A 25,535-nucleotide genomic window follows, 5' to 3' on the forward strand; every position below is an offset into this window, starting at 1 on the left:
CTATGCGAAACCACCGGACACGCTTAAATGGGCCCAAGCTATATATATACCTCAAAGTTTGGCTTCAGCTGCCTCCACTATCTCCGCTAAATTCAATGCAAGACACAAATTTGCAGTTTTCCATAATCTTGAAAAATAACGTCAACTACTATAGTAGTTAAGAGCATCCACAATGAGCTCCCTAAACCACCTAACCCACCTAACCAACCTCCAACCATGATCCCTATCTAGCTCTTAAAATAGGAAAACCTTTAGGAGCTCCTAAATCTGAGGAGAGAGAAAGTATACATAGTGACTCCCTATAATTAAATACTTCTATATTTAATATTATTTTAAAATTTTATTTAATGCCAACTACTTTTTATTATTGCTTTTGTGTCTGCACTTTATTCAAAAATTGAATTAAAATTTATTAAAAACATTTATGACTCTTTAAATTAGATGGTATGGTTGGAGTTGAAATTTTAGAAAGAGCTCCTAAAATAGCTTTCTAATGTTTTTAACTAAATTTTAACTAATGGAAGAAGTTATGGAAGAAGTTATAAGTTACTTGCCATACGGTACTCGTGTATAGAAGAACCGTCAATTGGTTAGATTCACAAAGAGAGAAGTGCGCTTCGAAAAATGCTGATTGCCAGCAAGTAAAAAGAGGCATCAGAAATGTCTTGTTTTTCCACTGGGAAAAGGAGGGCCCGCTTCAAGCTGTTAAAAGAGAGCGTCCAAGGAAAAATATCTAATTTGCACCCACATGGGAGAAGTCTTAGCCAGGAGTTTCCATCACAAACCTCTTTTGACATTTTCGTATTTTACATTCAGTTTGGATAATCAAAAACTAAACTCAAGTAAAGTCCCTTGCGATCAGATCATTAACTCAGAGCTCCAACAGAGCATTCTTGCTCTTCATTGCAATTTGCATTCATAGACACTCCCTTCTTCACTGTAGGTAATGTGAAGATATCCATCATCTTCATCCTTGTTTTCCTTGTCGATTTCGACCATCAAGGCACCTGCAACATTGGATCAAGGAATTATCACGAACCACAACAAGAATGAGTAAAACCAAAATGATCGAGTCGCAACTCACCAGCAGGAGGTTCAGTGTTCTTGAAAAGACATATATAGGCTTTTCTCTGCTGACCCCGATAGTAAATCGAATATAATCAACAAATTCTCCAAGAGGCATATCACCGTACACAATGAATCTGTAATAAAAAAAACATGCAGTGTATTTAAGACAGCCTATGAATACAAATGAACTTGGCGTTTGCCTTTCTTTACAGAAGTAGGTAGGTTTTCCTTTGTATAGTAAAAATACAAATCAAGACAATTAAAGCACAAGAGAATTCGAAACTAACTTCTTTGAGCCAATTTCAGGAAGGTCACTCCTGGCATCTTTCTCCACAGCCAACTGCAGGAAAAGCTCAAATTAGAACAGAGTATACCCCAATGAATGCATAGAATGTAAACATATTTGCCGCAGAGAAATTCTTACTGGTATACAACTTGGACGCCTCTCCCTCCAATACCAAGCATGAAAATACCTGTAGGATGACTATATATGCCTAGAGGGGGTTAATAGGCCAATTTAATATTATAATCAAATAAATAAAAATAAACTTTGGTAGCAGGATTGATATGACTTATCAATCATGAAACGTGCTGGGAATAAAATAAAAGAACACAGAGAGAATTATTTTACGTGGTAAAACCCCACCTCTGGGGAAAATCCACGGGACTCCTCAGTCCAACACAAATCCACTATAGAATGATGATTACAAGAAGTACTCACACACTTATCCTAGACACATTCTAGATAATGTTTACCGACTTCTTCGTAACTCAACTTCTGTCACGGGATGATCTTCGACACTCCTTATGTTGAACGCAATACTGGTCACGATTGCTTCAAGCTCGCCGAAGGAAAACCGCCACCACGGTCTTGGTGCACTCAACCGTATGAGTCACCGACATGCATATAATCCATGCAATATGAATGAAGAAAAGATTTGATAAATCACCAAGTAAACAAGGAACACTTGATGATTTATCTGGAAAAATATGCACACAGCTTTCTCAAGAAAAATTCAATATGCTCAAAAGTTTAATACGTTGAAAAGCTCTACAACTGAAAAGAATACACCTTGGTTTTATTCAAAACAAGTTATCTCACTCAAGAGACACCTACGTGACCACCAATCCTATTCAACAATGACTTCCAACCTTATTCAACTATCACCACAAAACCTGATGCAATATGGTTTGTTTATTAAGACGCCAAACATAAAATAAAATACTATCTAAAGATGAATATGAATTGTGCTTCAATATGGACTCCTAGTGACAACACATAACGACCACACTATTATTTATTGAGAGACAATTATCTCATAAAACAAGATAACTAGAAGATAAGCAAGTGCACGTCGCGATAGTACACTACAAGAAAAAATCCCTTTTGCGACCAAATGTTTGGCGACAAACTAGATTTGGTCGCCAAAAGACACTTATAGGCGACGAAATAATGTAATTTGGTCGCCAAAGGTTTCATCAGATGGAGTCAAATTGTAAAATTTCAGTCACCCAAGTAGCGACCAAATATTATTCATGGGCGACGAACTGTTTTGGTGGCTAGGTGAAAATGTCGCTACCAAATGCGTAGTTGGTCGCCATTTTCTACGTAGATGCGAATGATTTAACTTAAATCACAATGGACTAAAAAATAACTTTAATTATAAATCCTATTTTGAATGCATGATTTATGTCATGATTTACCTGTTGTCAAGATCCTCATATCAATCAAGGCATGCTTCGAAAATCCGGGGTTGAATGTGTTGCGCCAAGACTTCTAGTAAACAACAATCATACACTAATTCCCAACCTATGCTAGAGTCTAGGAAATGACAACACAATTTTCATACTAACAATCTCCCCCTTTGGCATTTCCTAGACAAAACACCTATTACAATTCAAAAGAAATTTCATGGAATTTAACAAAAGAAATCCTACTCTAAACTCAAAGCTCTGAATTCCTGCACATTATGAAACAACAAAACCAGTGAAGCATGTGGGAGAAGAATTGTAATTCAAAGCAAAATTATAACACAACTCCCCCTTAATTCCAGAACACAATCTCTCCCCTTTGGCATTTCCTAGACAAAGCACCTATTACAGTTCAAAAGAAATTTCATGGAATTTAACAAAAGAAATCCTACTCTAAACTCAAAGCTCTGAATTCCTGCACATTATGACACAACAAAACCAGTGAAGCATGTGGGAGAAGAATTGTAATTCAAAGCAAAATTATAACACAACTCCCCCTTAATTCCAGAACACAATCTCTCCCCCTTTTTATCATAATTTCACACATCATCTCTCCCCCTTTTTGTCAGGAAATCCAAAGGGCAAGGAAGGAATAAAAAGGGAGCATATCAATTCCAGGAACTCCAAAAGTCTCATCTGGCATAACCAAGATCCATGCAACACCTGCAAGAACAACATACACAAGTTTAGGTTCAATCATATAAACAATATATGATACTTACCTCTGGGATTACATGTCTTCTGCTCCTCATTGTTTCATGCATATTTCCAAAGAAATATTCTTGTGAGCATGTTGTGCCATAGGTCTGCAACTGACAGGATTGATAATGACACTGCAATCCTCAGATCAATTTATCATGTCTTCGTCTTAGTAACATGAAGTAGTGCCTAGCTGCACAATTTAAACAAAAAGCATAAAACGACACTATGTTTGAAAACACAAAAATTCGTTTTTTTGTTTTTTGTTTTTTTTGGTAGTAAAGGAAAAAAAAACGAAAAATAAAATAAAATAGGAATCTGAAACAGAAAGAATGAGAAGTTTTTAAGCATCAAAACATAACGTGCAAACAAGACAAAATATACAAAACCAAAACAACACAATCAAGCCATAAAACTCAAAACAATCAAGACAGAAAACACACTATAAAAGTAGACCCAAAGCTCTCTTCAAGATGTAATTATTTTCCATTCATAAACATGCCAAGCATTTGAGTAAGAAGAGAAAGTAGCAGCAGACCCATCACTGTCTAAACCGTATGTGAAGTAGAGCATGACAGGGACAAAAGCAAGACACCACACGAGACCCACAAACTCACAGATAAAAGAGGAGGCATACCACAGTCATGGTAAAAGATAAAAGGCATCAAATGAGTCTACCATCAAGAAGCAAAGGTGTTCAGTGAACTATTTTCAATGAAGCACAAAGAATATGTCCACCCAAGACTGATCCCTCCAAGGATAGCGCATACACTGAGTGCATAGAAAGTATATGATGATCAGTTTATGTGATTTTTATTTTTCTTTATGGATTTTGTGGCTCACTTTATTTTGCTTTCGACATGATCCATGTAGCGGATGGTCAATCAGTATGCTTAAGTCAGATGACTGGAAGCAACTGGGTGATGAGGCACCCCTGGGAAAATACTGATCCGAATCATGAAGGCTCCAAAGATAAGCAAGGATAGCAAACCATCACAACCTGTTGACTCGAACCTCGACGTTGGTTAGACAAGAGGCCCGGTTACTGAGCAATGAGAAGTCACCACCTTTTCATTATTATTATTTTTATTTATAAACAGATCAAGAACTTACGCACAGCAGTGTTAAGACAATCCCAAGAGAGACAAGTGCATGAAAGGAGATATTCAAGGCACTTCAAAGAAAAGAGTGTGCGTGTGCAATTGTACCTAGATAGATAGATCATTTAATGAATGTTATCACGCACCAAGACAAAGGAAACCTTTGTGTGAAGCTGAGAGAGTGTTTTCTCAAGATAATGCAATGCTAGAGCCCAATCAAAGATCATCAAATACGTTCAAACAGCTACAGGATTGATACGACCTAACAATCCTTGCACAAGCTGGACAGATTTATAAAAACAGAAAGTAATTTAAATATTGTTAAACATAGAAGAGGCTTTGGCATACAGTAGACTCCGAATTAATCTAGAGCACAGATACCTAAAGATTGCCTAAGAGTGTCATATTGATGATTATCTAAAGTTTTTGCAACAAGACATTTAACATCCAAATTCTCTAAAACAGCAGGTTCATGCACAACATTAGTAGAGGCAAACATACAATTATGATTTTCCTTTTTCCTCCAAACTAACTCTGTCTTAGTTGACGGCAAACAATGAAAAGAAGATAGCTTGGATAAACGGTTTACCTCTTTCATAAGATTTGAAATCTTATGTTGGATACTTACTTTTCCACCCATGACGTGAGAATTTGAACGAACAAATTCGTTTCGAAGCTTATTGCATCTTGGTCTTATGTGCCCATGAGTTCCACAAAAGTGACAAATTGGAATGAATTTCTCGACTTCATGAGTTGCAGAAGGTTCAATAATTGAAGAGGATTTGACAAACTTTGTTTTAGACACAGCGGAAGACTTATTACTTGGTTCAAATCCCAAGCCTCGTTTGTCACCATCTCTTCTTCCCATGCTAATCATCCTGTCAATTTTTTCAGCACCAATGGTTAAAGAAACAATCCTTTCCTTTGAATTTTTAAGTTCAAGTTCAAGGGCTTTGTTGTCAGAAGTTAGAGATGCAATTAATTTATTCTGATCAGTCAATTTTTTCTGCAAAAACATCAATTTTTCATTCATACCTGCACTTACCTTTTCGGAATCTGTGTCAGGGGATTGAAACTCGTTTGCAATCCTGCAATTTTGTAGCTTCAGAACAGCCATGGATTTTACGAGCTCTTCATTTTGTTTGCTAAGTTTCTGAGAGGCAGCCAACAAATCATCATATTTGTTCATGATAAACTCAACATCCATATCTTCACAATCATCATCCTTCCTCGTTGGTTCATCCAAGCTTACAGTCGTGATAAGCGCAATGGCCTTCTCATTATTTTCAAAGTCAGAATCACTGTCACTCCAAGTAGTATGCATTGCCTTATTCTTGCCATTCTTTTGTTTCTTTAAGGTGTTGGCACATTCCGAAGATATGTGTCCATAACCTTCACATTCGAAACATTTGACCTTTTCTCTTGGATTCTTTAGTTCATTTGACCTGCGAAATTTAGACCCACCATCAGTATAGTCAACAAATCTATTTTTAAAATTTATACCTTTTGAATCTCGACTCCTTGGATCCTGATTCTTGAGAAAGTTCATGAACCGTCTTGTGAGAATCGTTAATTCCTCATCACTGCAATCTTCATCTGAATGCCCATCATCTTCTTCATTCACAACCTTGAAAGCAACGCTTTTGCTCTTTTTAGGAGCTAGATGTTTCATCTCATAGGTTTGTATGGACCTTATGAGTTCTTGAACTTTCAAGGTGTTCAAGTCACGAATCTCTTCAATAGCCGTGATCTTTGGTTGAAACTGTTGAGGCAAGGATCTCAAAATCTTTTTCGCAACCCTATCTTCTGGAATTTTTTCACCTAAACTTGAACAAGCATTCACAATTACACAAAGTTTAGCATAAAATTCAGAAAAAGTTTCATTCTCATCCATCATGAGTGTCTCAAACTGTAAAGTGTGCATTTGAAGCTTGGCTCCCTTGACAGTATCTGTTCCTTCATGAGTAACCTGCAAAATATCCCAAGCTTCCTTAGAAGTATCACAACCAGATATATATTCAAATTGATCAGAAGACACAGCAGTAAATAAAGCATTTAACCCCTTTTGATTATTAGTGCTACGTGTGACTTCTTCAGTGGTCCACTCCTCTCTGGTTTTGACAACTGTGGTTGCTTCATCTCCTTTTCCGATCTTCTTTGTGGGTTTAGGAAATCCATGAACCACTGTATTCCATACACGTTCATCTAAGGACCAAAGAAACGACTTCATCTTAGCCTTCCAAGCACCATAGTTGTGGCCATCGAAGTATGAGGGATGTGCAACAGAACCCGCGGCACGATCCATCATGAGGTATGTTAGATCTTGCTGAGTATGTCCAGCAACCTGCTCTGATACCAATTGAAAATACCTGTAGGATGACTATATATGCCTAGAGGGGGTTAATAGGCCAATTTAATATTATAATCAAATAAATAAAAATAAACTTTGGTAGCAGGATTGATATGACTTATCAATCCTGAAACGTGCTGGGAATAAAATAAAAGAACACAGAGAGAATTATTTTACGTGGTAAAACCCCACCTTTGGGGAAAATCCACGGGACTCCTCAGTCCAACACAAATCCACTATAGAATGATGTGTTGGAAAAAATGGCTCACCTAAAGGATACAAAGGTTTTGGCGCTCAAAGAATGATTTTGAATCTGTCTAAAAGCGACCGGTCGCAGGACATTTGCGACCGGTCGTTTTGAAGCAGATTCGAAGTCTGGAGCTAAACCAAGGAGCGACCGGTCGCAGGAAGCACAAGCGACCGGTCGCGTGGCATTTGCGATCGGTCGTCCAGAGGCAGATTCAAAGTCTGGAGGGAAAACTTCTGGCGACCGGTCGCCCATTCCTGACGACCGGTCGCTCCAGTCGTGCTGTGACGTTTCCTTACGTGTTTTCAACTGTGTTTTCGATGGCTATCGCTTTCCACATGATTTCAGAGGCTTAGTGGGTCACTTCTGAGTTAAATGAATGTTGACTACCTGCTGGATAGTTGGGAGAGCACTCATGGCTAGTTGGTTATCTTATTTCAAAGAGATCACTCTCCATTTTCTGGTGTAAGTGGGAGGTGGCTGAGTGGGATATCATTTACCTACTTGATCTGACATTTAGTCTAAGTGGTGACTAAAGGAAGGAACGTGGAGGACAAAGATTGTGTCTTATCTTATGTCCATTGGCTTGTGTAGGAAATGGGGTGAAGTAAGATAACACAAGAGGAGAAAACAAGTTGGATAATTAGGAAGTGGCTGAAGCAGAAGTTGGGTTGAGAGTGCTGGAGTTTTCAGTTTTGTCAAGATAGCCAAGGGGAGAGCAAGAGAGTTCTCTAAGTGTATCAAGGTGTTGAGCAAGGGTGTGAGAGAAACAGATTGTGAGGGTAGTGTTCTAAGGGGGTTTCCTTTTGTAAACCAAAGTTGTAACCTATCTTCATTAGTGAAATTTCTCAAGGTGATCACCAAAGAGGATGTAGGCAATTTGCTGAACCTCTATAAACACTTGTGTCATTTGTGCTTGGTTAATTTTTGTGTGTGTGTGTAAGACTCATCCATCATTGAGTTCTTTGTCTAAAGTCCATCAACAACAAGATCTTTTAAGGGCAGTGAGTTAGTCATTAATTCACAACAAGTGGTATCAGAGCTGTGTTTGGCAGCTGGAGCTAGTTCTTCTCTTGGAGTGCTAGTGTGTTGAAGATGGCAAGTGACATGGAAGCTGAGAGTGGTAGCAGTTCACAGCATCTGAAGCCACCACATGCAGCAAGCATGAAGGTGGAGTTAAAGCCTTTCACAGGGAAGGAGAACTTCACTCTTTGGCAACGAAGGATGAAGTCAGCTCTTACACAACACCAGCTCCATGTTGTGTTGGTTGGCAAGGAGAAGAAGCCAGCAGGCATGACGGATGATGAGTGGGGAGTTCTTGACGAGTTAGCCAGAGGAGCTATCGAAAACTATCTCTCCGATGAGGTGCTCATCAACGTGATAAAGGATACAGCGAAGCAAACATGGGAGAAGCTCGAAGAGATGTTTGCAGGGAAATCGTTGTCCAACAAACTCTTCCTCAAGGAAGAACTCCTGAATCTTAAGATGGAGGAGGGAGGAAATCTAATGGAACATCTAAGTAGTTTCAATAGATGTGTTGCTGACTTGCAGAGAATGGATGTGAATTATAGTCCGGAGGATAAGGCTCTTATGTTGTTGACATCCTTACCTTCGTCCTATAAACACTTCCGAACCACTCTTATGTTCGGAAATGTTACTCTTGATTTTGAGCCTGTGGTGCAAGACATCATGACACACCATAGGTTGACTCAACGTTCGGGAGAAAACTCTCAAGGCGAAGGTCTAGTTGCAAAGACCGGAGAGAGAGGCCGTTCAAAGAAGCGTGAAGGCAAGAAAGGCAATAGAGGAAGGTCCAAATCCAAGGCGAAAGATGGTTGTTTCGAATGTGGGTCAAAGGAGCATTGGAAAAAGAATTGCCCCATATGGAAAGAGAAGAAGAACAAAGGGAAGAATGCAGCAAACACAGCTGAGGATGTCACGGAAAGTGATGGTGAGCTTTTGTGTGTTAATAGCAATGTTAAAACAAATGCATTGGCTAATTCTTCAAGGTGTTCGTCTTCCGATTGGATTTTGGATTCCGGATGCTCATATCATATGTGCTCAAACAAGGAGTGGTTTGACACGTATGAGAAAGAAGATAGCAGTGAAGTGATGATGGGGGATGGCTCAATGTGTAGAGTCAAAGGCACCAGTACAATCAAGGTGAAGATGCATGATGGGGCTGTTAGGACGCTTGGAATGGTAAGGCACATTCCAAAGTTGCGTAAGAATCTCATTTCCCTTGGAACTCTTGATAAGAATGGTTATTCATTCAAAGCAAATGGAGGGAAACTCATAGTCTCAAAAGGTTCACTTGTGATTATGAAGGGAGAGATACAACCTAACTGTCTATATAGGTTGTGTGGTACAACAATCATAGGTGGAGCAGCTGTATCTACAAGCAAGGACTCAGAAGATGAAACTCAGCTTTGGCATTTGAGGCTAGGGCACTGTTGTGTGGATACAGCTGCACCAAAATGGATTCAATTGCATCCTCAACTTGTGATACTCGCAAGTGCACGAGCCGTTAGGTAGTATAGCATATGTAAGTGCGAGGTCGATCCCACGAGGATTGGTGATTGAATGATCCAATTCATTTTTCCTACACAAAACAGAAATGAAAAAGAAAGAACATAAAACAAGGAAGAAAGAAATAAGTAACTCAAGCAAATAAGTTCCCAAGTTCAATTTAGATTAATGGATTGATTCTAGCTAAAGTATGATTAAGCCATGGTGTGTGGTCATAACCTTGTGTTCCTAATTCCCTAATTTGATCATTTGTTGTCTAACCTAAAATTAAGCATTAGGAACCCATTAAGCATAGAAGAACATTTTAAACAACCAAGTATGTATCTAATCCCTGTTGTCGAATGTCCATACATACTCTTCCTATTCATAGTTCAATTCGAATTAAAGCATGGTGTATACTCTTAATTCAAACCAAGATAGCTAACATGCAAGCCTAAATGGTGATCAATCATTCAAACTAGCATATTAACTTATAAGCATAATGAATAAGAACAAAAACCATAATTGAAACTTGGAAACTAATTCAACTTGAAAACTTAAGAAAAGAATTTACATAACAAAGAAAAATAAATTACAACTAAGAAAACATTAAGGAAACTAAGAGAACTTTGAGGAAGAAAGGAAGTGTTTGAGAACTTTGAGGAGGGAGAAGAAAGTGTTTAAGAACTTGGAGGATTTGGAGAAGAAAGTAGAGAGGTGTTTTGAGAGCTTTGTGGATTTTGGAAGAGAGTGTTTAGGAACTTTGAGAATTTGGAAGAGAGTGGTTGAGAACTTGGAGGATGTTTGTGAACTTGGAGAATTTGAGAACTTAGGGAAGGAAGAGAAATGTGTTTGTGAAGTGTTTGAGACATGGAGACTTTTGGAAGAGAAGGGAAGTAGAGAGATGTTTGAGAACTTTGAGGATTTTGGAAGAACATGTGTTTGAAAGCTTTAGAGAATTAGAAGAAGAGAAAGGAAAAGTGTTTGATATTTAGTACAAAGAAAATTTAATAGAATGATCTTATTACAACAATTGAGAACTACAAAGGGAAACTAAGAGAATTTGAGGGAGAGAAGGGAAGGGAGCTCTAGAGAAGTGTTTGAGAGCTCCCCCCCTTGGGGTGTGTTTACAAGCTTGGGAAACCTCACTATATATAGGCCTAAGGAAGCTGAAAATCTGAATTAAGTATGGCTAATGCATACAACACTTGTTTTATAAAATCTGAAATGGTTGATGCACTTCACTAATGCATACAACACTTCCATTATAAAATCTGAAATGGTTGATGCACTTCACTAATAAATCCCACCAGCAGCCCTAGCTCATCTTCATGTCACCATGACCAAGCTTCCAACCAGAAATAATAGCTCATCCTGAGGTCAGCATGACCAGCAACTTCAAGGGCTTACGAATTGGGCTTCCCTTAAGCAAATTAAGACTTTAAGCACTCAAACTTGAAGTTCAGAATGTCTTCTTTCCAGCCATATATCATTTGGGCCAATCCAAGGTCGGAGGAGGAAGTTAAGGCCAAAACAAATTGCTAACTCATTTTGCGCGCTGATAAAATCCATCCTGAGCATGGCTCTGTGTTTGCTAGGTAACAGACTCCATATTTATCCAATGGGGCTGAATTTTGGATATGTTATATTACACACCCATTGGAACAACTTTCATGAAGAATGTGGCCTCATCCGAGCTATGTAGGTTGCTGAAACAAAGCTTGCAATATGACCTACGAAACTGGGCTGGCAGGGGACTGTAGCCAAAATTGAGTTTGTCTTTAAGCTCTTCATCCATTCATCCAAATTAGGCCTTAACATGCATGGATTGCATCATTTACTATCCAAAGCCCTCATTATTACCTAAAGCTCAATGAACTGAAAGATAAACACAAAAAAGATTAAAAGCACAAGTTTAACTCAAAAACATAACCAAATCATAAGCTAGAAGGGTACAAAATGATATGTAAATATGCACCGATCAAATACCCCCAAACCTAGATTTTGCTAGTCCTCGAGCAAAACAAAAGGAAAACAAAGATAAAAACAAACAAGAAGTTAACTAGACCACTTTCGTAGGTAACTCGATTTGCATTGAGCATATGCAACAAGCCTTTAAACCTCTAGGCATCCCTAGTAGGAGGAGTTTTGTCTCCTGAGGGTTTAACAGATACGATACCCACAAACGTTTTACTGACTCTGTAAAACAAGGTAATTAGAAAACTTAAAAGATTGTTAGTCCTTAAGCAAAAAAAAAAATAATAATAATAAATAAAAATAATAATAATTACATTAACAAAAACAGAACAAAACAAAACAAAAAAAATTACAAAAATAAAAAGAACTCAAAACAATCTTTCCGAACATTTTCTGAAGAGAAATGACTCATGCACATGACTCAAAAGTTTTAACAATAAAAGCTCAATTTTAAACATTATTCACAAAGCGGCAAAGTTCAAAACATAATATGCTCAAAGTGTGGTAGTGTGATAGCCAAATGCAACAAATTCCCCAATCTTAGTTTTCACACAATTTCAAAAATCATACAAAGCACAAGTTCAACTTCAAATCTCACCAAAGTTGTCCTCTCACAAATGAATCACTCGGAAGAGGGCTATAATGCAACACTCAGTTATAAACATGAGATTAGAGTTAAACCATAAAGACTTAACTCGAAATAGAAAGATGAAGAACTTGCATTAATATGATCTCAAGAAGGATGCCAAGCACTTAAAAGTAGAAAAATGAATGCAATTCAACCACATGACATTTAAGATCAATTTAGGTCTTTAACATAGGTTGTAATGGGGCCAAGGGTGTAAGGTGAGTAAGAAATGAAGGGTATGGATAAAACAAAGTCCAAGAAACTCAAAATATAAGAGCATAAAACAATTGTTTACAAGACTTCGAATCATCACGATTAGATTTTTTCTTTTACACGATCAAAACTCCTTATACCTTCATTTACAATTATTCATACTCCTTTCCTTGAATTGAACAAACACCAATTTATTTAGAAGGCCCAAAAATGAAACCCAAAAATGAAATTTCATTCAACCACCACTTAATCACAATTTTTCTCTTTTCTTTTCTTTTCTTTCACCAATTGAGTGAAATTTTTTTTTTTCTTTATGTAATATCCCTTCCCAAACTTAGCATGAAAAACACATCCGAATTAGAGCTCATGAGTTCCTTAGAAAGGTAAATTCTTGTTTTTCGGGCTAAGGCGGGGAAATATAATTGGTAAAATGAAAGAAAAGGTTTACATGTAGGCTCAAAATGGTTAACAATGGAAAATCATGCTTAAGCATGCATAAGGTTAGCTTGAAAGGTACAAACGATCCAAAGAGGGCCTTAATATCATTTCTTAAATGTCATGAAATCGAATTGCAAAAGAATGAATGACTTTTAAGTATTCAACCAAATCAATGAATAATGAGATCAAACAACAACTTTGATGACAAGAAAATAAGAGTATGTGTATAACACTCATGAAATGAAGCACAAGGCTCAAAAGCTCACATTTATGGTTATATAAGTCTAATTTATGCTTGATACAATTCTTTGGGTCATGCAAATCCTTTAATTGGAGAATTATGAAACAAATGGCAAGTGCAAAGAAGGTTTCGAACATGTCATGCTAGAACGATGCCAAATTAATTAATTAATTAATTATTATTTTTTTACAATAAAAATTTACAAGGAAAAAAAATAAATAATAAATAAATTTCAATTTTTTATTTAAGTCATGCAACATTTATCACAATCTCATCAAATGTGTTCGGAAAGTGACTAAACAAAACAAGATTCAAAACAAGAAAGAAAAAAAAAAAAAAATTTAATTTTTTTTTAATTTTTTTTTAATTTTTTAAATTTTAAGAAAAACCAAGTTTACTTGCTAAACTCCAATACCCCCAAACCTAGAAATGAGCATTGTCCTCAATGTTTAAAAATTAGCCACAAACAATGTCATAACAACAAATGAAAGGTATTAAAGCAAATAAAAAAAAATCACAAAATCACAAAAGAAAACAAAAACAAAATAATTATAAAATAAAAATTACAACACAAACAAACAAACAAAAAAATGAAACAGTAAACCCTAATCACACAATTCTGAAACCCAAAATTTTTTTTGAAGCCCAAAGCCCACAATTTCGAAACACAAACCACGGTGAATTTAACCCACTTTGAAACCCAAACTAAAGTGAAACCCGACCCACAATTTGTTTTCATTTCCGGCTTTTTATTATTATTTAGTTTTGTAAAAACAAACTATCGAACCGTGATTAGCAACACAAAGAGCGGGATTTTAACATGGGTCATGATGTCTCGGTTCAGTGTAAGGGACCAACAGACAGGGTGAGACACGTGTCGACGCATAGAGGCGCCGCAGACTCCACAAGCAAAAATTACGGACTCATGGAAAGGCGCGAAGACTTTACTGAACGCGTTCGTTCAGAAAAGACACGTCGTGATAAATGAGTTGGGTATGGTTGGAAGGCGAGAAGGTTGTGGGACTCAAGGAATGCTGGAGATTCAGAAAATGCTCAGATGCTGTAATGGCTAGGGTTTGTCAAATACTAAGTCTATAAGAAAGGGTGAAAAAAACGCAAACTCAGAAACACACAAAAGAGAAAAGAAAGAAAGAAGAAAAGAGAGTGAGAAATCAAATGGCCTCTAACTACCCATTTTCGTTGGATCTCAACCTAGCTCCACCGACTCAGACACGAGGCCAAGCAGCGGCACCAGTATGGATGCCCTACTTTGCTTCCGCACGGGGGCCTGTGACAGTAACTGACTCAATACTCCTGGACAACGATGTTGCCATTGGAGTGGCTAGAAATTTAGTGACTCCTAAAGATATACGTGTTCTGGGGACAAGGGATGACAACCGGGTCGTGAGCGATGCCCTGGCACTAAGCGTGCAGAGTACGGCAACAGTCGCAAGTTTGGGTCATCGCCTACTTGCGAAGTCCCATGAGGTAGAGGTGCTGAAAGGTCAGTTGGCGGCGGAGCGAAGTATGGTTGAGGAGTGTCAGACTGCTATAAAAAGCTTGAAAAGGGAGAGGTCAAGGATAGTGGAGGTGAATCGACACCAGCTAGAAGTATTGCGGGACGAGAATAGAAACCTATCAAAGATGGTAGAGTTGTACTCTCGCGACATGCGAAAACAGCTAGAAGACCTAGACCGACCGGGTAAACGCAAACAAGCAGATCGCGAGAGTAGTTACGCTCAAGCTAAGATTGCGATCTTTGGGAGCTCAAGTGATGAGCCCCAAGAAGCTGTGCGTGAAGCCCCGGAAGAGGACAGCCAGAGGGCCAAACTCAAAGCTCCAATGGTCGAGACACCAAGCACTGAGAAGAAATGATTTCCTACTGCATTATTGTTGTTTTTATTTTATTTTGTTGTTTTTGTATTTTCGTTATTTTGTTTCGGAAATAAAAGAGTAAGGTTGCAGAAAGAAAAAGAAAAAGAAAAAGAAAACAAAGACGACAAACGGAAAAGAAAACACATTTCCCTAACTAAAATAAGATAAAGATGATAGCCGAAAGGGAAAAGCAAAAACACAAAGCTCTAGAAAATGAAAGTAACGGGCAAAAACATTAAACACCAGAAAACACGGAAAAAAGAAAAGTAAAGTAAAAGTAAAGGTGCTCCCCCTTGAAGCGATTAGGTCGAGCATGCCCGGGAAATCCGAAATGGTGTTGGCTCTCTCTCATCAGCATATGTCTATTTAAACCACACCTCTGCAAGCGGATGATACCCAGCATTTCTTCCTGCAAACTCAAGGAAAAACATCAAAAAATTCAGAAGCAAAACAAATGGCATCCTCATGCACTTACCTTGATGATCTCAACCTTGAGCTCTCACTTGCACCACCGAATGCCCAGACAAGGGCTCCTCCAAACACTGTCTTTCCAAACTCCACATATCATCACGGCACGGCCTCAAACTTTGCTGAGGCAATACCGAACTTTGTTGAGGGAAGGCCGAATAGAGCAGTGCTGCTGGGTGGCATGATTGGCAGTATACTCACACCGGCAGATCATTTGCATGTGGCACAGCGGTCGGACAAGGTGGCAGTGGAGGAGTCCCACACTTTATCTGTGCTCCATGCGGTCTCGGCTACCAATTTGGGCATGCGATTACTGGCGAGGACACGTGAGTGTGCCGCGCTGAGCGAGGAAGTAGCTTCCTTGAAGACTATGGTGGCGGACTTGCAGAAGCGGCTCTACTGTGCCAATCAGCACGTGGAAGCACTGCAGAGAAAAAATGAGGACCATGTGGAGCTGCTGCAGATTCTACAAGTGCGAGAGAATAGAGGCAAGCCATGATGATGATGGAGATGAAGAAGATGAAGAAGATGATGAAGAAGATGATGATGATGTTGTTTTTTATTTTTATTGTTTTTTATTTTTTATTTTATTTTTTTTTTGTTTTTATTTTTTTTTGTTTTTATGCAATGTTTGAATTGAAATAAAGTTTGTTTTTAACACTCAGAGAAAAAAAAAAACTAACTAACCATACCACGTAAATAAATACATAAACTAACTTAACAAAACAAAAACAAAGACTTAACAGAAAAGAAAACAAAGAAAATAAAAATAAAAATAAAAAAAACTTAATTTAAAAACACACGAATATACAAGCAACTCATGGATGACCAGTTAAGGGCCTCAGGAAACACAGCCAGGGGATCCGGGAAGGTTGGAGGGGTCACAATGGTCCCGCTTAAAACCCAAACTTCTTAGACACCGAAGGTGTCGCCTAAAGAACTCCTAGACACTGTATTAATGGAAGTGCTCACTGGGGTTACCATAAGTCAGCTCATATGAAAAATCTTTTTTTTAAAATTTTTAAGATAAGAAAAAAAAACAAATTAAGATAAAATGAAACAACAAACCATAAACGAAAATGAACTAAGTACTGTAAACAAATTTAAACAAACAACATAAATTGTTGTACTAAAAGAAACAAACCAAGAAACCAAAGAAAAAAAAAACAAACAGCACTTTCTATCACCCGTTTATCACCATTTGGACAGATTCGTTTCTATGTTTTTCAGCTTCGACCTATGTTCAGTTTTTAGGCTATAACTTTCCAACCGTAAGTCTAAAGTTTATGTTCTTTATATGGTTGGATTCAGCATAGAAAAACAAAGAACTCATCGCAGACCAAAAGGCAAAAACAACTACGGAAATAAACAGAATTCAAAGAAGAGAAAGGATTGAAATGCTTCCCCTTGAAGCGATTAGGTCGAGCGTGATGCATTTGGAGGTCGCGACTTCTCCCACTACTCCACACTTCCTATCTTTGAAGTTGCCATCTCTCTCCATTTTTATTGAGCTATTTACATTGCTAAAACAAACACACACAAAAACTTGAAACGGAATTAAAGGATTACGAAATATAAAAAAAAACTAAAAATGAAAAGGAAAAATCAACACAAGTCCAATTCCATGCTTCAAAGCAACAAGCACCAATGGGTTGTGTAAGCTGGGACTTAAACCCAGTTCTCTTGCTTGTTGGGCAATTGTCCTTTTCTGTTGGACTACAAACACAACTTGTCCATTAACGTCATTAACTTTAAAACTTGAAATTGTCTAGTTAAGAAAAAAAAAAAAAAAAGTAGGAAAGCTAAATAGAATCAAACAATGTTACCGATCCCCGGCAACGGCGCCAAAAACTTGTTGTGTGGATACAGCTGCACCAAAATGGATTCAATTGCATCCTCAACTTGTGATACTCGCAAGTGCACGAGCCGTTAGGTAGTATAGCATATGTAAGTGCGAGGTCGATCCCACGAGGATTGGTGATTGAATGATCCAATTCATTTTTCCTACACAAAATAGAAATGAAAAAGAAAGAACATAAAACAAGGAAGAAAGAAATAAGTAACTCAAGCAAATAAGTTCCCAAGTTCAATTTAGATTAATGGATTGATTCTAGCTAAAGTATGATTAAGCCATGGTGTGTGGTCATAACCTTGTGTTCCTAATTCCCTAATTTGATCATTTGTTGTCTAACCTAAAATTAAGCATTAGGAACCCATTAAGCATAGAAGAACATTTTAAACAACCAAGTATGTATCTAATCCCTGTTGTCGAATGTCCATACATACTCTTCCTATTCATAGTTCAATTCGAATTAAAGCATGGTGTATACTCTTAATTCAAACCAAGATAGCTAACATGCAAGCCTAAATGGTGATCAATCATTCAAACTAGCATATTAACTTATAAGCATAATGAATAAGAACAAAAACCATAATTGAAACTTGGAAACTAATTCAACTTGAAAACTTAAGAAAAGAATTTACATAACAAAGAAAAATAAATTACAACTAAGAAAACATTAAGGAAACTAAGAGAACTTTGAGGAAGAAAGGAAGTGTTTGAGAACTTTGAGGAGGGAGAAGAAAGTGTTTAAGAACTTGGAGGATTTGGAGAAGAAAGTAGAGAGGTGTTTTGAGAGCTTTGTGGATTTTGGAAGAGAGTGTTTAGGAACTTTGAGAATTTGGAAGAGAGTGGTTGAGAACTTGGAGGATGTTTGTGAACTTGGAGAATTTGAGAACTTAGGGAAGGAAGAGAAATGTGTTTGTGAAGTGTTTGAGACATGGAGACTTTTGGAAGAGAAGGGAAGTAGAGAGATGTTTGAGAACTTTGAGGATTTTGGAAGAACATGTGTTTGAAAGCTTTAGAGAATTAGAAGAAGAGAAAGGAAAAGTGTTTGATATTTAGTACAAAGAAAATTTAATAGAATGATCTTATTACAACAATTGAGAACTACAAAGGGAAACTAAGAGAATTTGAGGGAGAGAAGGGAAGGGAGCTCTAGAGAAGTGTTTGAGAGCTCCCCCCCTTGGGGTGTGTTTACAAGCTTGGGAAACCTCACTATATATAGGCCTAAGGAAGCTGAAAATCTGAATTAAGTATGGCTAATGCATACAACACTTGTTTTATAAAATCTGAAATGGTTGATGCACTTCACTAATGCATACAACACTTCCATTATAAAATCTGAAATGGTTGATGCACTTCACTAATAAATCCCACCAGCAGCCCTAGCTCATCTTCATGTCACCATGACCAAGCTTCCAACCAGAAATAATAGCTCATCCTGAGGTCAGCATGACCAGCAACTTCAAGGGCTTACGAATTGGGCTTCCCTTAAGCAAATTAAGACTTTAAGCACTCAAACTTGAAGTTCAGAATGTCTTCTTTCCAGCCATATATCATTTGGGCCAATCCAAGGTCGGAGGAGGAAGTTAAGGCCAAAACAAATTGCTAACTCATTTTGCGCGCTGATAAAATCCATCCTGAGCATGGCTCTGTGTTTGCTAGGTAACAGACTCCATATTTATCCAATGGGGCTGAATTTTGGATATGTTATATTACACACCCATTGGAACAACTTTCATGAAGAATGTGGCCTCATCCGAGCTATGTAGGTTGCTGAAACAAAGCTTGCAATATGACCTACGAAACTGGGCTGGCAGGGGACTGTAGCCAAAATTGAGTTTGTCTTTAAGCTCTTCATCCATTCATCCAAATTAGGCCTTAACATGCATGGATTGCATCATTTACTATCCAAAGCCCTCATTATTACCTAAAGCTCAATGAACTGAAAGATAAACACAAAAAAGATTAAAAGCACAAGTTTAACTCAAAAACATAACCAAATCATAAGCTAGAAGGGTACAAAATGATATGTAAATATGCACCGATCAGGCACATGAGTGAGAGGGGCATGCAGGAACTACACAACAGAAAATTGTTGAAAGGTGTTCAAAGTTGCAATCTTGAGTTCTGCAGATTTTGTACCATGGGAAAGCAATCAAAAATAGCTTTCAAGCAGCGAAACAAAGAGGAAGAAAGCACGGGTGTGCTAGATTATATTCACACGGATGTATGGGGGCCATCACCGGTTAAATCGAAGGGTGGAGCTCGCTATTTCGTGACTTTCTTGGATGATTTTTCCAGGAAGGTTTGGGTCTACTTCATGAAGGAGAAATCTGAGGTCTTCACCAAATTTAAAGAGTGGAAGGCGGAAGTAAAGAACCTAACCGGAAGAAAGATCAAGATCCTAAAGAGTGACAATGGTGGTGAATATAAGGACAGCAAGTTCCTTGAGTTTTGCAAAAGTGAAGGCATTAAGAGGCACTTTACCGTGAAGAAGACACCCCAACAAAATGGAGCTGCGGAGAGGATGAACCGAACTCTCATGGAGCGTGAGAGATGTATGAGAATTCATGCAGGGTTGCTCGAATCTTTTTGGGCAGAAACAGTTAACCACGCTGCCTATTTGGTTAACCGATCGCCTTCAAGAAATCTTGAGTTCAAGTGTGCAGAGGAGGTATGGTCTAATAAGTCAATCGATTATTCGAATCTTAAGGTGTTTGGGTGCAGTGCATATGCACTTATTCCTAGTGATGAAAGATCCAAGTTGAAGCCAAAGTCTCTTGAATGCATTTTCATTGGATTTGAGAGTGGTGTGAAGGGCTACAAGCTGTGGGATCCTGTGAACCACAAGAAGATACTCAGCAGAAATGTTGTGTTTGATGAGAAGACCATACCTATGAACAAAGTCAAGAATTCAGAGGCAAAGGAGGATGTTGTTGAGAAAGAAACAACCATTGAAGTTCCACTCAAGAAGGTGTCAAGAATGACTTCACGGAAACAGCCAACTGAAGACGTTCAGGAGGAGGTGGAGTCTGACATTGAAGAGGAAGAAGCTGGGCAGCATCAACAACACACTCAAGAAGAAGAAGAGGCTCAAGAACAGGTGGAGCCATCATATATAGCTCGGTCCAGGCCCAAGAGAACCATCAAACCACCTCAAAGGTTTGGATGGGAGACGGATGCAGTTCACTATGCCCTAAATGCTAGTGAAGAAGAACCAACCACGTTCCAAGAACCTGTTGAGAACAAGGAACAGGAAAGTTGGATGGAAGCTATGATGCAAGAGATGGAATCTCTACACCAAAACTCAGTTTGGGAGTTAGTTCCTAAACCCAAAGGTCGCAAGGTTATTGGCTGCAAATGGGTGTTTAGGAAGAAAGAAGAAATGCATGAGAAAAGTGCCACCTTATTCAAAGCTCGGTTGGTGGCAAAAGGATTCTTGCAAAAGGAGGGAGTTGATTATGATGAAATCTTCTCTCCGGTGGTGAAACATACTTCTATACGACTACTACTCTCCATAGTAGCACAAGAGGACATGGAGGTGGAGCAAATGGATGTGAAGACTGCTTTCCTTCATGGGGAATTGGAGGAAGACATCTACATGAGCCAACCTCAAGGGTTCATTGAAGCAGGGAAGGAAAATCTGGTTTGCAGGTTGAAGAAGTCTTTGTATGGGCTGAAACAATCTCCAAGGCAGTGAAACAAGTGCTTCGATTCTTACATGATGAAGATTGGGTATAGAAGATGTGAATCTGATTGTTGTGTTTACTCTCATGCATTCAAGGATGGTAACTTCATCCTTCTGCTTTTTTATGTTGATGACATGCTAATTGCATGTAAGGACATGTCAAAAATCCAGAATTTGAAGACATTGCTTGGAAGGGAGTTTGACATGAAGGATCTTGGTGCTGCACAAAAGATCCTAGGAATGGAGATAAGGAGAGATAGAAATGAAGGCAAGTTGTGGCTGTCACAAAGCAAGTACATTTCCAAGGTACTTGAAAGGTTCAATATGATGGATTGCAAGCCGGTGTCTACTCCTTTGGCGGAGCATTTTAAGTTAAGTGCAAAAGAATGTCCTTCTACGAATGTGGAGAAGGAGGAAATGAGTAAAGTTCCATATGCAAGCTTGGTAGGGTGTCTCATGTATGCAATGGTGTGCACACGCCCCGACTTAGCCCAAGCCGTTAGTGTGGTGTCAAGGTATATGGCGAATCCTGGAAGACAACATTGGACAGCAGCAAAATGGATTCTCAGGTACTTGAAGGGCACCAAAAGGCTTGGGATATTGTTTGAATGACAACAAGGAAATGCATGTGTGTCGGGGTATGTAGATTCTGATTATGCAGGAGATTTAGACAAGAGGAGATCCACCACAGGATATGTCTTCACTTGTGGTGGAGGACCGATTAGTTGGAGAGCGGTGTTACAATCGGTTAGTGCCTTGTCTACTACGGAAGCGGAGTATATGGCTTTAACGGAAGCTTCAAAAGAAGCGGTATGACTGAAGAGATTGGCAAAGGAATTCGGGATAGCTCAAGACTTGGTGGTGATTCAAAGTGACAGTCAAAGTGCTATATGTTTAGTGAAGAATCAAGTGTTCCATGGAAGGTCCAAACACATTGATGTGAGATACCACCGGATAAGGGATTGGGTGAATGATGGAGACATCACTATAATGAAGGTTCATACAAAGGAGAACGCTTCAGATTGTCTAACAAAGCCAGTCACAACAGCAAAGTTCAAGCATTGTTTGAGCTTGCTCAATCTTGTTACATGCTAAAGATTGAGGTGGAGTTCTTGAGAGTTATCAAGGCGATTCTCAAGACATTACAGATGTCCTGGAAGTCCACAAGGAGTATTAGGCTCGCCATGGTGGAGATTGTTGGAAAAAATGGCTCACCTAAAGGATACAAAGGTTTTGGCGCTCAAAGAATGATTTTGAATATGTCTAAAAGCGACCGGTCGCAGGACATTTGCGACCGGTCGTTTTGAAGCAGATTCGAAGTCTGGAGCTAAACCAAGGAGCGACCGGTCTCCAGTTCTTTGCGACCGGTCGCAGGAAGCACAAGCGACCGGTCGCGTGGCATTTGCGACCGGTCGTCCAGAGGCAGATTCAAAGTCTGGAGGGAAAACTTCTGGCGACCGGTCGCCCATTCCTGACGACCGGTCGCTCCAGTCGTGCTGTGACGTTTCCTTACGTGTTTTCAACTGTGTTTTCGATGGCTATCGCTTTCCACATGATTTCAGAGGCTTAGTGGGTCACTTCTGAGTTAAATGAATGTTGACTACCTGCTGGATAGTTGGGAGAGCACTCATGGCTAGTTGGTTATCTTATTTCAAAGAGATCACTCTCCATTTTCTGGTGTAAGTGGGAGGTGGCTGAGTGGGATATCATTTACCTACTTGATCTGACATTTAGTCTAAGTGGTGACTAAAGGAAGGAACGTGGAGGACAAAGATTGTGTCTTATCTTATGTCCATTGGCTTGTGTAGGAAATGGGGTGAAGTAAGATAACACAAGAGGAGAAAACAAGTTGGATAATTAGGAAGTGGCTGAAGCAGAAGTTGAGTTGAGAGTGCTGGAGTTTTCAGTTTTGTCAAGATCGCCAAGGGGAGAGCAAGAGAGTTCTCTAAGTGTATCAAGGTGTTGAGCAAGGGTGTGAGAGAAACAGATTGTGAGGGTAGTGTTCTAAGGGGGTTTCCTTTTGTAAACCAAAGTTGTAACCTATCTTCATTAGTGAAATTTCTCAAGGTGATCACCAAAGAGGATGTAGGCAATTTGCTGAACCTCTATAAACACTTGTGTCATTTGTGCTTGGTTAATTTCTGTGTGTATGTGTAAGACTCATCCATCATTGAGTTCTTTGTCTAAAGTCCATCAACAACAAGATCTTTAAGGGCAGTGAGTTAGTCATTCTAATTCACAACAGGGTCATGTACTTGTTTTCTTTTCTCCTTTCCCTTCATTTTTTCCTGACCAATTTCAAAACATATATCAAAAGCATAAATGAAATGAGAACAATTCTATTTGAATGTACAAACACAAATCAAAATAATTAAAGCACAAGGGAATTCGAAACTAACTTCTCCCCGTCCATGTCAGGAATGTCACTACTTGCATCCTTCTTAAAAATCACCTGAATGAAAGCTCAAATTAGAATAGAGGATATCTACTGAATGCATAGGAAGTAAACATATTTGATGCAGTGAAATTCTTACTGGTATGCGATTTGGGTGTGTCTCCCTCAAATAACGAGCATCTAAACAAGGACTATGGTCTTTGTGGCCATTCATTTGATTCCTTATTATCCTGTATCAAAAGCGTAAATGAAAAAAAAAAAAGAAAAAGGAATTCCATTATAGTAAAATCAAGATAAGCAAAGCACAAGTGAATCGAAAACTAACCTCCTCCGGGGGCTACCACGAATTTCGGTCTTCAAAGCCTTGTACACAATCACTCAAATTAGAATAGCACATCCACCAAATGCAAAGGACGTAAACATATTTGATTCAGTGAATTTCTTACCAAACGAAAGGCATCGAAATCAAAAGGGTCTAGATAAGTAATGGGCCATGGGCTAACATACGCCAATATTTTCCTTGCTTTTTTTGGTGATTTTCTGAACACATATCAAAAGCATAAATGAAAAGGAAACAATCTTTTCCCATTGGAGCGATACAAACGAAGATTTTAAAGCATAAATGAAAAGGAAACAATCTTTTCACATTGGAGCGATACAAACGAAGATTTTAAAGCACAAGGAAATAGGAAACTAACTTCTTTTTCCCAATGTCAGGAATGTCAATGCTTGCACCATTCTCAACAATCATCTGCATAGAGGCTCAAATCAGAACAGAGTATGCCCCCAGTGAATGTTTAGGAACTAAACAAATCTTATTCAGTGAAAGTCTTACCGGGGTCCGATGTGGATTGTTCTCTTCTGTTTGGGTCATTCCGAAAACATTTTAGCCCAAAAAATCAGTAGAAAATAGATGAGAATCGGCAATTTCCGAAATAAATTATGCATCTACGAAATTTTGAACAAATATTTAAAGAACTATACTGACCATGTAATTAACCCAAAAAAAGAAGCAAAAAACACATACCCTGAGGATATTCGTTCTTGAAAGAGCTTTCGGCCATGGTGAAACGCACGCTACAGTTCTCTGCCAATTTTCAAACAAGGATACATCAAAACCACATACGAAATTTTGTTTCCTAGAAATTAACTCACAACATCAAAGGCGAGGAAAAAGCTGTTGGTGGAAGTATTTCGCGAAAACATAACACACCAAAGATCGATTCGATTAGGGTTTCGGTAGTTGTGAACTGGGAAAACAACAAAGGATCAAAATCAATGAAAGGTAGAGAGAATTATATATATCACCTTCTTAGTTGGCGTCTCTCTCTCTCTCTCTCTCTCTCTCTCTCTCTCTCTCTCTCTCTCTCTCTCTCTTATTATTATTACTATTCTGTCTGGCCACAATGGGAAACGATTCGATTAGGGTTTGGCAATTGGTATTTCACGAAAAATTCCAGACATTTGAATCTTTCTCTGTTTATATAACGTTTTAGGCGGCGAGTTTCATGTCCACTTCACAACCTTTTGTTTTTTTTTTGTTTTTTTGTTTTGACAAAATTTTAAAAAATAAGTGGTTGTATTGTATTGGTATTGATTATTGAATATGAATTTTGAAAAAAAAAAATTGGTGGAATTTAAAGGGTTTATTTTTTATTTTTTCAAGAAACTAAAATGAACTGAACTGAATTTACCTTATTAACGAAATGAACTAAAACAGCACGAGTGAACTTTCACCATGCACAATAATTCAAGTACCATACTGGTAAATCACATATATGTTATTTGAAAAAACTACATCTAAAATACAAAACAGTTTTGAGGTGTCTGCAACTGCAAAACATATTGTTTAATAGAATATCTTCTCTTTTAATATCTTTTAGGGCTAACATCAAAAGACACCCTCTAGGTTTGGGGTCATTCTTAATATGAGCCCCCGGGTATCAATTTCATCAATTTACACCCTAATGTTTTTAAACTTGTCCAATTTTATCCTTCCGTTAAGTTGACCATGTGGTCAACCGTTAAATGCTGACGTGGTG

At 38.3% G+C, this 25,535-nt stretch overlaps 2 protein-coding genes across 2 annotated transcripts; both read right to left on the reverse strand.

The window, feature by feature from the left end:
- Nucleotides 1-650: 650 nt before the first annotated feature.
- LOC110749087 (uncharacterized) lies at nucleotides 651-9,612 on the reverse strand. Its single transcript, XM_088255927.1, has 5 exons — nucleotides 5,665-9,612; nucleotides 1,493-5,497; nucleotides 1,356-1,408; nucleotides 1,085-1,202; nucleotides 651-1,007 (listed from the first exon to the last, which is right to left on the reverse strand). The coding sequence occupies exons 1-2, from the start codon at nucleotides 6,925-6,927 to the stop codon at nucleotides 5,489-5,491; spliced, it is 1,272 nt and encodes a 423-aa protein (XP_088112053.1). The 5' UTR covers nucleotides 6,928-9,612; the 3' UTR covers nucleotides 651-1,007; nucleotides 1,085-1,202; nucleotides 1,356-1,408; nucleotides 1,493-5,488.
- A 13,927-nt stretch (nucleotides 9,613-23,539) lies between these two features.
- On the reverse strand, nucleotides 23,540-24,458 carry LOC148293258 (uncharacterized). Its single transcript, XM_088244638.1, has 5 exons — nucleotides 24,329-24,458; nucleotides 24,192-24,244; nucleotides 23,940-24,033; nucleotides 23,819-23,856; nucleotides 23,540-23,723 (listed from the first exon to the last, which is right to left on the reverse strand). The coding sequence occupies exons 1-5, from the start codon at nucleotides 24,365-24,367 to the stop codon at nucleotides 23,540-23,542; spliced, it is 408 nt and encodes a 135-aa protein (XP_088100764.1). The 5' UTR covers nucleotides 24,368-24,458.
- Between the last annotated feature and the right edge of the window lie 1,077 nt (nucleotides 24,459-25,535).

Source organism: Prunus avium, chromosome 7 (genome assembly GCF_965620075.1).
Source record: "Prunus avium chromosome 7, drPruAviu1.hap1.1, whole genome shotgun sequence".
NCBI classification, from domain to species: Eukaryota; Viridiplantae; Streptophyta; class Magnoliopsida; order Rosales; family Rosaceae; genus Prunus; species Prunus avium.

What these genes read in the sequence shown, in the direction of transcription:
- LOC110749087 (XM_088255927.1), bottom strand. Translation starts at nt 6,927, where the DNA reads ATGATGGATCGTGCCGCGGGTTCTGTTGCACATCCCTCATACTTCGAT.
- LOC148293258 (XM_088244638.1), bottom strand. Translation starts at nt 24,367, where the DNA reads ATGACCCAAACAGAAGAGAACAATCCACATCGGACCCCG. An exon ending in ACAATCCACATCGGACCCCG is followed by an intron (nt 24,245 to 24,328) that starts GTAAGACTTTCA and finishes GCCTCTATGCAG; the next exon opens with ATGATTGTTGAGAATGGTGC. An exon ending in CCTGACATTGGGAAAAAGAA is followed by an intron (nt 24,034 to 24,191) that starts GTTAGTTTCCTA and finishes ATATGTGTTCAG; the next exon opens with AAAATCACCAAAAAAAGCAA.